Genomic DNA, 13,633 nt, shown 5'->3' with positions numbered 1-13,633 from the left:
TGTAGTTTAGTTGCATCATAAAAGCAAATATATAAAAAACCATACGTAAAGAACATATATAAAGACATTGAGAAGTTAAGAAATCATAGCTAATGATATATAAAAAACATATCAATTAAATTAAATTAAAAGATAATGTATGATTTACAATACAATAAATATACAAAAGCGAATGTGCCATAAATTACATACAAGCATTTATTACATTATGTTGTAAACACTCGAATTACAAAATATGGATGATCCATCATGGTTCATAAATGTTTTCATTAACATATTTGCAAACCCACTGAGCAGAGGTATTGGAGATATTTCATCCAAGTTTTGTTCAGTAAAAGTATAACATTCAAGTCCATGTCCAACATCATCTTTGGTATCTAACCCCATATCAAATAAGTCTCTAGGTATGTTTCAAAGAATAATAAACCAACCCAATTCTTTGGGTCTTCAGAATAAAAAGCTTGTTTGACTTGAAAGGAAAAAACAAAAGGTTCATTAATGAGTTATTGTTTGGTGTGAATTAATCGAGAAAAATTCACAATTGTAAATCCAAACTGATATTTCTTAATATCCTTTGCACTATTCACATCAGCCCAATTACACCAAAATAAGACAACTTTCTACTTACCATAATAATCCAACTCAAATATGTCATTAATCATGCTATAATAGTCAACATTTCCCTCTAAAGGGTTTGTGTCCCTAGCACTAGCATAGCTAGTAGTTGATGAAGTAACAACAACTCTTGAATTTTATGTACTTCTAAATTTCTCACGGGATTTAGTGTGAAATCTAAATCCATTGATGATGAAACTTTTGTATTATTCCACAATCTTGTTCGAACCTTGTGAAAGACATTTCACCTCTTCACTGACAAGCCTTCCACTACAAACCTATAAAGGTGGAATAAATATATATATGTTATTAATTTTATTTATACCCTAAGCATTTTATATAGATTTCTCATAATGGGAAGTATGGCATTACTTATAGTTGCTCCTAACCATTCATGAAAGTTTTTAATGAACAACTTATTAAGCTCTCGAGGATTTGATCATCGATAATGTGCATGAGCTCTTAAATTATTTCTATACTCACTACAAAGCATCATGATAAAGTATTAACAATAAGATAAATGCAATAAACTATGCTTAATGGAATGAATTATTTCCTTGCAAAAGAACTTATGTGTGAAATGATTCAATTGAGTCATGATGGAAAAGAACATGTCGATTTGCTTGTGCCCAAGATTTATCATCTAACTCTGCCATTTCAGCTTCGCCTATTAGTTGTCCAAAACTTTCAAAAAGATAATTGTAGACAAAGTTAGTATGCTCATACCAACATTTCTCAATGGTCTATTAAATCTTGTTTCAACATTTTTCAAATAACAAGAACAAAATATCATACACTCTTTTGCTAAATATCTTTAAGCAATAGAACCTTTCGGATAGCATTTGTTGTAACAATAATACTTTAACTTTCCCAAAAACTTAAGGCATAAAACATTTGTCAAATACCTTTTTAACTAGAGTGATATGATCAACACTAACAACCTAATCAAGCTATTAACTAATGATACCTTTCAATAGGATACATCCATCGATAATAAACCAGTCTACCAACTTTTGCTTCATATAGAAGGTGGATGACCAAATGCATCATAATAGTGAAAAAAGTTTGGAGGAAAAATCTTTTCTAAATGGCATAAGGTAATCACAGCTCGATCTTCAAGTTTGTCAAGGTCTTCTACATTGAGAACTTTCCCATATAGAGCTTTAAATATGTTACTTAATTCAATTACCACCGAAGTGCTTGCTTTGACATTGATGAATGTAAAGCAAGGGGAAGTAAGTATTGCATCAAAATATGATAATCATGTGACTTCAATGAAGAAAGTTTTCCCTCTTTAAGATTTACACATCTCAATATATTTGACGTATAACCATCTGAAACTTTCACATTTTTCAAAACCTTGCAAAACACATCTTTCTTAGCTTTAGAAATCCTAAAATAGGCATCAGGCAATTGATATTTGCCATTAGGAAGCAACTTTGGATGAAGGTCGGGGTGAATCTTTATATCAACTAGGTCAAGCCAACTCTTTAAGTCATCATTTGATCTTTTATTCACATTGAGAATTGTCCTAATAAAATTTTTGCAAACATTCTTCTCTATATGCATCAAATCAAGGTTATGATGTAATAAATTATATTCTTAATAATTCAACTCAAAAAAGATACTTCTTTTCTTTCACAACTTAGACTTATTAGAGTCATCTTCTTCATCTTCCTCCTTATCACTTTGAACATCAAGATCACAAATTTGAGTATCAGTATTACTAACTTAAGTAATAAGAGGCCAGATACCTTCAAAGATCTTTCTCAATCTTTTCCTTTAATTAAGTCATTTTTCCATAAGTTAAATTGAAATCTTTTAACATTGACAAGATATTAAACCCACTAATTGGTAAAGGCAATCTCCTCAACTCTTCAGTTTCATTAAAGAGATATTTTTGAAATCTAAATCGATGATTATCATCTAACCATCGACGATATGCCATATAAATGAACTTTTTACTATTATGTAACCACTTTGAACATGTCTGCATAGTGTTACATGGACAAACATAACAACCTTTTATGCTCTAACTAGATAAATTTGAATAAGCAAAAAAATCATTGGTATTCCATAATAAAGTAGTACGCATATTAAAGTTTTCTTTTTTTGATACATCATAAGTCTCAACTCTTTCCCATAATTGCTTTAATTCTTTAATAAAAGGTTGTAAGTAGATATTTATATCATTATGTAGACTTTTTTTTCCTAAGAATTATCATAGACAAGATAAATAATTGTTGCTTCATGGCAATCCATGGTGGCAAATTGTACAGAATCAATACAACTAGTTATGTACTATAAGAAGTACTCATAATTTTGAATAGGTTAAATCCATCATATGCTAGTTCAAGCATAACATTTCGAGGATCAAAAGCAAAGTCTGAAAACTTAGAATAAAATGATTTCCATGCCAAAGAATCTATAGAATGCATCAATGATCCATCATCCACCGCTTGTCATGATGCCAACTCATAGAATCTATAGTTTTGGAATACATGAAATGTCATTGAAGTCTTGGTATTAATGGAAAATAGCGTAAAACCTTTACATGTTTCTTTTTTATATAGACCTCATCATCATCTTCATTCAACCCTTTCATCGAGATTTTTGTTCACCCAATGAGAAATACCACGAAAATGATAAGATTCTTGATTTTTTCTATCACCCTAATATAAAATGCAATCATTGGGACAACTATGAATTTTCTCATATCTAAGATCCAAATCATTGATCATCTTTTTTGAATCTTTACAAGATTAAGGGAATTTTGGAAAAAATTTTTTTTTTTCATAAACTCCAATAATAAAGTCAAAGAGTTTCTCGTCCATCCACATAAGCATTTCAAGTGAAAAAGACACTCATAGAAAGATAACCTTAAACACTTAGATCCATCATAAAGTTCTTCATTTATATCCTCAAGCAACCTATAAAACTTAGATGTTTTTCCACTAAGTTGTTGGTCACCTACACCTATCTTATGTTCACCAAATTCATTCATTTCAACATTTGACTTATTAAATCCATCATTTTGGGGAGACAAATTATGGAAATGTTGGTTATGAATGTTAAAAGCATCTCACAATATGTCTTCAATGTTATTTGGTCTAAAAAGATCATGTTGGTGTTAGAGAGCCTTTGAAGTTGAAGAAACTCTAATCAAAGACCTTGACGGTATAGACTTTCCATGAAAATATCAATTAACATATTGAGAACAAATCCAATACAAATTAAATGTTCCAAAATAATTTTACGCATTTGCCAATCGATATGAGCACACTTTGTCGTAACGGTTTTGGGACCGCCACACGTAAAGGAGTTTTAAAATCGAAGAAAACAAAAGGGAGTCACCACCAATTTTTGTTAAGGTGTGATTGGCCACCCAAAAGTTTATCTTTTTAATAAAACTATAAAAACGGGTTTAAAGTTTATCAAAAAGATAAATTTTGGTCTACGAAAAATTAGGTTACGTCCGGGAGTCGATTATATGTGGGGAAGGATTAGCACCCCCACTATGCCCATAATTGGTACCATTTAATCATGCACTATTTTCGATATTGGATAAAATAATTTCAATTTGAAATTTAACACTAATTCCTTCACTTAAAAAAAATAAATTTTGGTTAAAATTCCTTTTTTAGGAATATTAAAAAAAGTCTTTAAGTTAAAGAATTATCTTAAAATTCTCCAACATCTAGGCAGAACTTAAGATGACTCTTTCACTTGAGATTTAATATAACATTATCTTAAAATAAAAATAACACTTTTTGCAAGAAATGATTATTAGTAACTCTCCAACATCTAGGCAGAGTACCGAGAATTATTTCTTTCAGAATGTTATTTCTATTTTATTTTATAATATCAAAAATATATATTTTGGAAAATTTTATATAAGAAAATAAATGATGGTATTGTAGGCAACAAATGAAAATTAAAGACAGAGAAATACAACACAAATAACATGATAATGTATGTATGCGAAGTGATGAAATATAAATTTAAAGTAGGATTCTTGAATATAATGAGACCACCCTGACTCTCCAACATCTAGGCAGAGCTTAGGTGTGACTATTTATATTTAAGATCCCATTTCATTATTATACTTTTGTAGTTAATCTTATTATTAAAGCAAATTAAGAACTCGTATGAAAAACTTAATGAAATAAAATTTCCTAAATACCTCATCATGTAGGTAGCATTTGAGAACAAATAATTTCAAATGGGATTCTTACATATGTCCTTAGGATTTTCAGAAGGTTTTGAGTAAGGGTTTGAGTAGACGTTTTGAAGTTTTGAGGTTTTGATACAAGGGTTTGGATTTTGGGGTTTGGATTTAAAGGATTTTGGATTTTAGGGGTTTTAGAAAACATGAACATCTCTAAAAATCCCCAACATCTAGGCAGACTTTCGGAGCAAATTCAATTTTTATAATCTTTTTTTTTAAATTAATTTAAGAAACATAATTTTTTTTTATAAAAATGTTTTTTTTTAAAAGGCTCTTTTTTTATAAAACTTATTATCAAAAATATTATTAACTTATTTAGTATTTTTTATAATAATAATTCCCTAACATCTAGGCAAAATTATTATTTTTGAAATATGATTTAATTCCCTCCAACATCTAGGCAGGGAAAAAAAATTCTATTATTATTATTTAAGCATTTTTAATATATATTTTTAATTATTATCTTACTTTGTTTTCATTTTATTATTATTAAACCAATTAAAAAACTTATCCTAACAAATTTAAAACTTATCATGCATAAATATAAAAAAAAACTTAAAAACAAAAATAATAATATATATAAAAATTAGAAAATTAAAAAAAAAATTTTTTTTACCTGAATCGGATCGGTCAATGATCCGGTCAACAATGATTCGGTCCGACGTTTGGGTGCAGTTCGGCTCGATCTGGGCGTGGTCTAGTTGGTTTAGCAGTTCAGTACCAGTTTAATGGTTCGATTCTGATTCAGTTAGACCGATCAGAGGCTGACAGAGAAGTAGGTCGCGGGTTAGGTACGCGGACCTCGAGTCGGGTCGCGGGTTGACGCACGGATCTTGGGTGCTTAAAACGATGTCGTTTTGGGTGTTTATTGAAATGATGTCATTTTGGCTATTGACAGCTTATATAAAAGTTAAATTTTTTTTTTCATTCATTTTCTTCGTTCCTCAGAAAAAAACACTTTTTTTTTCTTTTCTTTTCCACTGACCTTGGGCAAGCTCCAGTTGTCGTCGTCGACGTCGAAAAATTCTAAAAAATACCCACAAACTGCTTTTGACCTCCTGGACACAGATCTGACATCCTTTTCACCAAAAAGAGTCCCCACTTCCTTATATTTGCTTTCAAAGTTTCGATGAAACTATTTTTTTAGTATTCTAACTCTTTTTTTTTTGAAACTGACTTTTTTTCTTCTTTGTGCAGGAAGCTCGGTGCTAGGTTCCCCTATGGGGAGGACTGTGTTTTTTTTTGGTTTTTTTTTGTAGTGTTTTTTTGTTCTTTTTGTAGCATATCCCCTCTTCCTCTTCGTTTATTTTTTTGGTTTAGCTAGGAGCTCTATTTGTAGAGCTCTGTCCGTGCGTATGCTTGAGAGAAGGGCACAGGGCTCGACATGGGGTGTAAGCATGAGCCTCATGAACTATTATTCATTTCTGTCTTATTTGATAATTTGTCAATGGGATGAGTGATTGGAGGGGTGGAGGGTAAGGTATGGTGATCAGAATGTGGGGTGTAGGGTTTGGTGGCAATGGTGCCGGGGAAGGCACCATTGCCATCCTCGATTTTTCTTTTTTTTGTTCTGTTTTATTTTTTTATAATTAATTGATTTTTAATTTTAATTAAACCAATTTTATTATTATTATTAAAATCATTATTGTTATATATGAAAAAATATACCGGACAAAATCGGTGTCTACAACTGCCCCTCTTTGTACATTACTGAGAATTAGGAATATGGCAAAGAGAAAGACGATGATTTTGTCTGGAAGCAAATCATGGATTTCTCAAAAGTTTTTCTTTGTTTTTTTGTTTTTTTTTAATGAATTTTTTTAATCACAGTTGGAGTGATAAAGAAAATGACCAAGATGACATCGCAAGTTGAAAAATAAGGAATCAACTAAGGTAACATCACAAGTAAGATAATAAAGAAAATGGTCAGGGCAACACCACGGGTAAAAGAATAACAAGATCAGGATTGAACATATATTGAATCACAAGTCAAAATATAAAGAGACCAGGATTAAACCACGAGTCAGAAAAAAATAACAATCGAGATTAAATTACGATTTTGGATAAAAAAATCAAGATTAAACCGCGAGTCAAAATAACATCAACTTGGATTGAATCATAACTCAAAAAATAAAGAGACCAGGATTAAACCACGAGTTAAAAAATAACAACAATCGAGATTAAACTACGATTTTGGATTAAAGAAATTGGGATTGATTCGCGAGTTAGAATAATGTTAATTTGAATTGAATCACAATAAAGAGACCGAAATTGAACCACGAGTCAGAAAATAACAACAATCGAGATTAAACTGTGATTTTGGATTAAAGAAATCGGGATTGAACCACGAGTTAGAATAATGTCAATTTGAATTGAATCATAATAAAGAGATCGGGATTGAACCACGAGTTAGAAAAAAAATAACAATCGAGATTAATCGGGATTAAACCACGAGTTAAAAAATAAAGACAACAATCGAGATTAAACTATGATTTTGGATTAAAGAAATTAGGATTGAACCATGAGTCAGAATATACATCAATTTGGATTGAATCACAAGTCAAAAAATAAAGAGACTGAGATTGAACCACGAGTCAACAATCGAGATTAACCAGGATTAAACCACGAGTCAAAAAATAAAGACAAAAATCAAGATTAAACTATGATTTTGGATTAAAGAAATCGGGATTGAACCATAAGTCAGAATATAAAGAGATTAGGATTAGATCGTAAATTAAAAAATAAGGAGACTGGGATTAAACCGCAATTCAAAAACTATAAAAATGATCAGGATTAAAACACTAATCAAAGATTAAAGATAACTGGGACTGAATCGTAAGTCAAAGAAATAAAAATGACTAGGATTAAATCGTAAGTCGATAAGCTATAAGAATGATTGGGATTAAACCATGAGTCAAAGATTAACGATGATCGGGACTGAACCGTAAGTCAAAGAAATAAAAGCGACTAGGATTAAACCATAAGTCAAGAAGCTATAAGAATGATCAGGATTAAACCACGAGTCAAAGATTAATGACCAGGATTGAATCGCAAGTCAAAGAAATAAAAGTGACTATAATTGAGCTATGATTTAAGAAATAGGGGATTGGGTACTCCATAAACCAACAGTTTGGTTTTAAGAAATATCTTGGAGGTAACATATTACCTTCAAGGCCATCATATTTTTTTTGAAAAAGAGGACTTCTTACTGATGTTTCATAAAGAAACCTTTTATGTAACTTACCAAGAGGTATGCGATGCATGTAATAATTGTGATGATTGAAAGGATAAAGATGCAACCAATGAATTATATCATGCATTTTCATCCAAATTAATTCAACTTTTGGTTCAATTCTTTCAATCTTTAAAAGCCACTTCCAATAGTCTTGCCCTTCTAAGTCTTTCGATTCTTTCTAAAAATCTCTGTCTTCTAGCAAACCCATTTGGCTTTTAATTGTTCTAAAAATCTTCTTTGAATTATTTCTTTATCTTCTCTCTTTCTTTGTCTTCAGTGATCAATCAATCTCATTTCATTCTTTCTAACCCTATATTATTATTTCTATCATCCTTATTTGCATTCTCTTTTTGAGCGATGCATTAGTCCATTATGAACTTTATCATTCATTATCTTAATTTTAAATGACAAATGTAATGATTTTCGGTTTAAAATTGGGTGTGCAATATACAGTAATATGGTATTTCAGGTTTAGAAAGATAAGCCTTTCGAGACATAAAGAACAGTTAACTCAAAAGTATTTCAAGAATCAAATATCAATTATCTAAATAGTGAACATTTGGATGACCTCAGTGTACTCAGACTAGGTCTTTTCCAAAAACTCATTATATTTGCGATCTTGTCACCTGTGATTTCAAATGACCAATCCTTGCCCCACATCTGTGACTAATGAGAACTTGCCCCCTAAAAGTCATCTCTTTTAATTCTGGTGACAATTTGCCCATTCGGTGCCACTCTTTCATTCTTTGAAAAACTTTCTTTGAGCTCCACCTTTATTCAAGCCATCTTTACAGGTTTTCAGCTTCCCTTTTGACACAAACCGCCCTTTTCGGGTTTTCAATCTGAATCACTTCTTTTTTTTATTTTTTTTAATGTAAAATATTTCTTGACAATGTCTGAATTTACAGGATTTGGTAATTCTTCTTCGTCTATTTCTATAAGGATCAGAGCTCCACCAGAAAAAGCCTTTTTTACCATATATGGATCTTTCTAATTGGGTGTCCATTTTCCTCTATTGTTATGCTGATATGGCAAAATCCTTTTCAAAACCAATTCGCCCTCACGAAAGCATTGAGGTCGTATCCTTTTGTCATGTGCTCGCATGATTCTTCTTTGATACATTTGTCCATAACTGAGTGTTGAGAGCTTTTTCTCTTCAATAAGATTCAGTTGCTCGAAACGATCCTGAACCTATTCTACCTCATCCAATTTCATCTCCATCAACACCCTCAGAGAAGGAATTTCCACTTTAATTGGCAGTACAGCTTCCATCCCATACACTAGTGAAAACGAGGTAGCCCCTATGGAGGTTCGGATTGATGTTCTATAGGCAAGCAAAGCAAAAGGTAACTTTTCATGCCAATTATTATATGTGTCAATCATTTTCCCTAATATTCTCTTGATGTTCTTATTCGCAGCTTCTACTGCACCATTCATTTTTAGGCGATATGGTGCTGAATGATAATGCTTGATCTTGAATTGTGCACACAGTTCTTTCATCATTTTATTATTTAAATTGCTAGCATTATCTGAGATAATCCTTTTTGGGAGGCCATACCGACATATTATCTCTCTTTTTATAAATCTACATACCACTAGTCTTGTAATACTAGCATACGAAGCTGCTTCCACCTATTTTGTAAAATAATCGATTACCACAAAGATAAATCGATGTCTATTTGAAGCTTTTGGGGTTATGGGTCCGATCACATCCATTCCCTACATGGAGAAAGGCCATGATGGTGCCAAGAAGTGTAGCGGGACTAGAGGAATGAATTTTATCTACATAAATTTGATATTTATGACATTTTCTAGCATAACTGATGCAATCATTTTCTATTGTAGACCAATAGTAACTAGCTCTCATGATCTGTTTGGTCATCATATGCCCATTAGCATGTGTTCTACAAATTTTTTCGTGTACTTCTTCAAGTATCATTTTTGCTTCCCCAGCATTGACGCACCTTAGCAAAATTTGATCTTGACTCTTTTTATACATGATTTTTCCATCAAGCACAAAACCTATTATTGATCTTTGAATGATCCTCTTATCATTTTTTGAAGCCTACTCTGGGTAATTTTGACACTTGATATATTGTACAATGTCATAGTACCATGGTTGTCGATCTACCTCTTCTTCCACTTTTGAACAGTGGGCTGGTGAAATTTTCATTTGTACTCTAATGGGCTGAATTCCCATACTATTATTTAACTTGAACATTGCTACCAAAGTAGCCAAGGCGTCAGCAATCTGGTTTTCTTCTCGGGGAACATGCTGAAATTGGATCTCTTTAAAATGTTTCATCAAGCTAGTCATGTACTTTTGATATAACACTAGTTTCGAGTCTTTGGTCTCCCATTCACTTTTTAGTTGATAAATTACCAAGGTTGAATCCCCATATACTTCTAGTGTTTCAATTTTCTTTTCAATGGCCATCTGTAACCCCATGATGCATGCTTCATATTCAGCAACATTATTTGTGCAGTTGAAATCTAACCTTGCGATAGAGGGGTAATAATTCTCTTTTGGAGATATTAGCACTGCTTAATGCCATGCCCCATTATATTGGATGCCCCATCAAAAAACATTTTTCATACTTCTCTTACAGGCTCTTTATATTCATTCTGTAAGATTGCCATCAAATCTTCATCTGAAAACTCAAACTTTATATGTTCATAATCTTTTGTAGTTTGATTGATAAGAAAATCAGTAATTGCACTCTCTTTTATGGATTTTTGTGTCATATACATAATATCATATTCTGAGAGCATGACCTGCCATCTCGCTAACCTACCTGATAAAGATGGTTTTTCAAAAATGTACTTGAAGGGATCTAATTTTGATATTAGCCACATCGTATGGTAGAGATGTATTGCCTGAGTCTACGAGTAGTCCAAACTATGGCATAACATATTTTTTCTATTTGGGGGTACTTGGCCTTATACTCTGTAAACTTTTTACTCAAATAGTATATAGCATGCTCTTTCTTGCCAGTTTCATCTCTTTGCCCCAATACACATCCCATTGATTTTTCTTAAATCATTAGATCTAAAATCAACGGTCTTCTTACAACTGGTGGAACCAACACCGGTGGGCTTATCAAATACTCTTTAATCTTTTCAAATGTATTTTGGCATTCTTCATCCCATTCACCAAGATTATTTTTGCGAAACAACCTAAAGATTAGATCACATTTTGAGGTAAGTTGGGATATGAAGCGAGAAATAAAATTCAATCACCCCAAAAAGCCTCTCACTTCCCTTTATGTGCGTGGTGCTGACAATTCTTGAATGGCTCAAATTTTATCAGGGTTTACTTCTATACCTCTTTCACTGATTATAAACCCTAACAATTTTTTAGATTTAACACCAAAGATATATTTGGCTAGACTCAGCTTGAGCTGGTATCTCCGTAATCTTTCAAAAAGCTTTCTAAGATTAACAACATGATCTGCCCCTTCCTGAGACTTAGCTATCATATTAACATATACCTCTATTTCCTTATGCATCATATCATGAAAGAGAGTGACCATCGCTCTTTGATATGTGGCACCAGCATTTTTTAGCCCAAAAGGTATAACTTTATAGCAAAACGTGCCCCACATTATCATAAATGTAGTTTTTTCCATATCTTCACGAGCCATTTTCATCTAATTGTAGCTAGAGAACCCGTTAATGAATGAAAAAGTGGAATGCTTAACAGTGTTATCCATAAGGGTATCAATATGTGGCAATGGAAAATTATCCTTTGGGCTAGCCCTATTTAAATCTCGATAATCCACACACATTCAAACTTTTTCTTCTTTCTTGAAAATTGAAACTATATTGGCTACCCATTCAAGGTACTTGGCTACTTCTAAGAAACTAGCGTCGAATTGCTTTTTTACTTCTTTTTTTATCTTCAGTAACATTTTTGGCTTCATGTATCTAAACTTCTGCTGTACTGGTTGGCATTCTGGTTTTAAAGGCAACTTATGCTCAACCACCTTTATGCTAAGTCCTGGCATTTCTTGGTAAGACCATGCAAATACATCCATGTACTCTCATAGCAGATTCACTAACTTTTGCTTCTCAATCGATGATAGTGAAGTACCGATCCTAACTTTTTTCTTATTGTCACCATCTCTCAAATTTAATGGGTCAGTTGATTCTTGGTGGGGTTTTATAATTTTCTTCTCTTGTTCTATCCATTTCAACAGATTATGAGGTAAATCATAGTCTTCTGAATCAACATCAAGCTCGCTAATGTGAGTCAAACTTTCAAAATCAAACCCGATGTTATTACCTTGGTCATTCATAATGTTCATTATTAGAAAACCTGAAAATAGGTGTAATCACAAAGAAATATATATTGATCTTGGCAAGGGCAAAGAGAATGGTAATGAAAGAAAAGAAAAATGAAAAATAGAGAACATGGTATAAGTGAAATGCATTGCATTCATTATTTTATTAAGATAATGAAAATAAGCCCATACATTTCTTCTGCATGCTCTTGGGCATAAGCAATTAGAATTTTCAAGTTAAAAGGTTCAAGGATAACAAAATGGTACACCATTCTTAGGTCTCTTAACCTAAAAAGATCTCCTCATTCTTCATAACTTTTTCCTCTGCTCCAATTTGAAATCACGAGAAAGCTTCCTCTAATCTTATTACCAGTCCTCCTTGTTCAACTCCTGTCGACCCAAGATAGATATGTCTAGCTGAACGAAAGGTTTCATACAAATAAGGGAACACCATTTTTCCATCAATCAAATTTTGCCTTTTGAGGCGTGCCATTCTCTTTTTTTTTTCTCCAGCATTACAATCTTTTGATCAGCTGCTGTAGGCTTATAGACTAATCCTCATCTTTCTTTATTTTCAATCGAGCATGATGCTCTTGCGATTCCTTGTAGAGCTTTCTCTGAGCCTTGCCCGGTTCACCAACCCTTACCAGTAATCTACTTGATCACTATATTTGTAGTTTTTAACAATTAAGGGATCGATATCCTTGACCCTTTTCTTACATAAGTAGCATTTGCTACTTCAAAAACTCTAAAAGAACATTCAATCACATCTTCTGCTACCTCAATGTATGGAGTTGTTAAGGTCTTTGTTACCAATAAATCCTCATCACCATCCACATAGACTTGTTTTCGTTTCATGATGAATTTTACCTTCTGATGTAAAGATAAAGGTATAACTCCAGTCATGTGAATTCAAAGTCTTATAAGTAGACAACTATATGTAGGAGTTATGTCTATTACTTGAAATATGACATTAAAGGTACAAGAATTGATCTGTAATGGGATTTTTATATCACCAATTACCTCTCTTCGTACCCCATCAAATACTCTTACAATCATATGGCTATTCCGCATATGAGAAGGATCCACTGAAAGCTTTAACAATATCGTCAGAGGCATAACATTAATAGATGATCCACTATCAATCAATACTTTAGCATAGTATGGGACTTGCACTTGACAGTAACATGTAAAGCCTTAACACTACTACGTCCTTCCAGAGGTATTTCATCATCATTGAAGGTGATGAAATTTAAGGCTATAACATTTTCA

At 32.2% G+C, this 13,633-nt stretch overlaps 1 protein-coding gene across 1 annotated transcript; it reads right to left on the bottom strand.

Annotated features, from left to right (window-relative positions):
* Positions 1–9,269: 9,269 nt before the first annotated feature.
* LOC149518423 (uncharacterized) lies at positions 9,270–11,611 on the bottom strand. Its single transcript, XM_089761564.1, has 5 exons — positions 11,404–11,611; positions 10,686–10,873; positions 10,462–10,515; positions 10,210–10,353; positions 9,270–9,710 (listed from the first exon to the last, which is right to left on the bottom strand). The coding sequence occupies exons 1-5, from the start codon at positions 11,609–11,611 to the stop codon at positions 9,270–9,272; spliced, it is 1,035 nt and encodes a 344-aa protein (XP_089617690.1).
* Positions 11,612–13,633: the final 2,022 nt, after the last annotated feature.

This window comes from Durio zibethinus, chromosome 6 (genome assembly GCF_047325235.1).
Source record: "Durio zibethinus cultivar Kanyao isolate XHJ-2024 chromosome 6, ASM4732523v1, whole genome shotgun sequence".
Lineage (NCBI taxonomy): Eukaryota > Viridiplantae > Streptophyta > Magnoliopsida > Malvales > Malvaceae > Durio > Durio zibethinus.
The sequence above is the reverse complement of the archived record's forward strand: the minus strand, read 5'-3'. Positions and strand labels throughout refer to the sequence as shown.

Excerpts from the sequence above, each read along its gene's own strand:
- LOC149518423 (XM_089761564.1), bottom strand. The coding sequence starts at position 11,611 with ATGGTCACTCTCTTTCATGATATGATGCATAAGGAAATAGAGGTATAT. Across the intron at positions 10,354-10,461 it reads TATATGGGGATTCAACCTTG|CATGTTCCCCGAGAAGAAAA; the intron begins GTAATTTATCAA and ends ATCCAATTTCAG. Across the intron at positions 9,711-10,209 it reads GTTCAAAAGTGGAAGAAGAG|GTGGAAGCAGCTTCGTATGC; the intron begins GTAGATCGACAA and ends TTTACAAAATAG.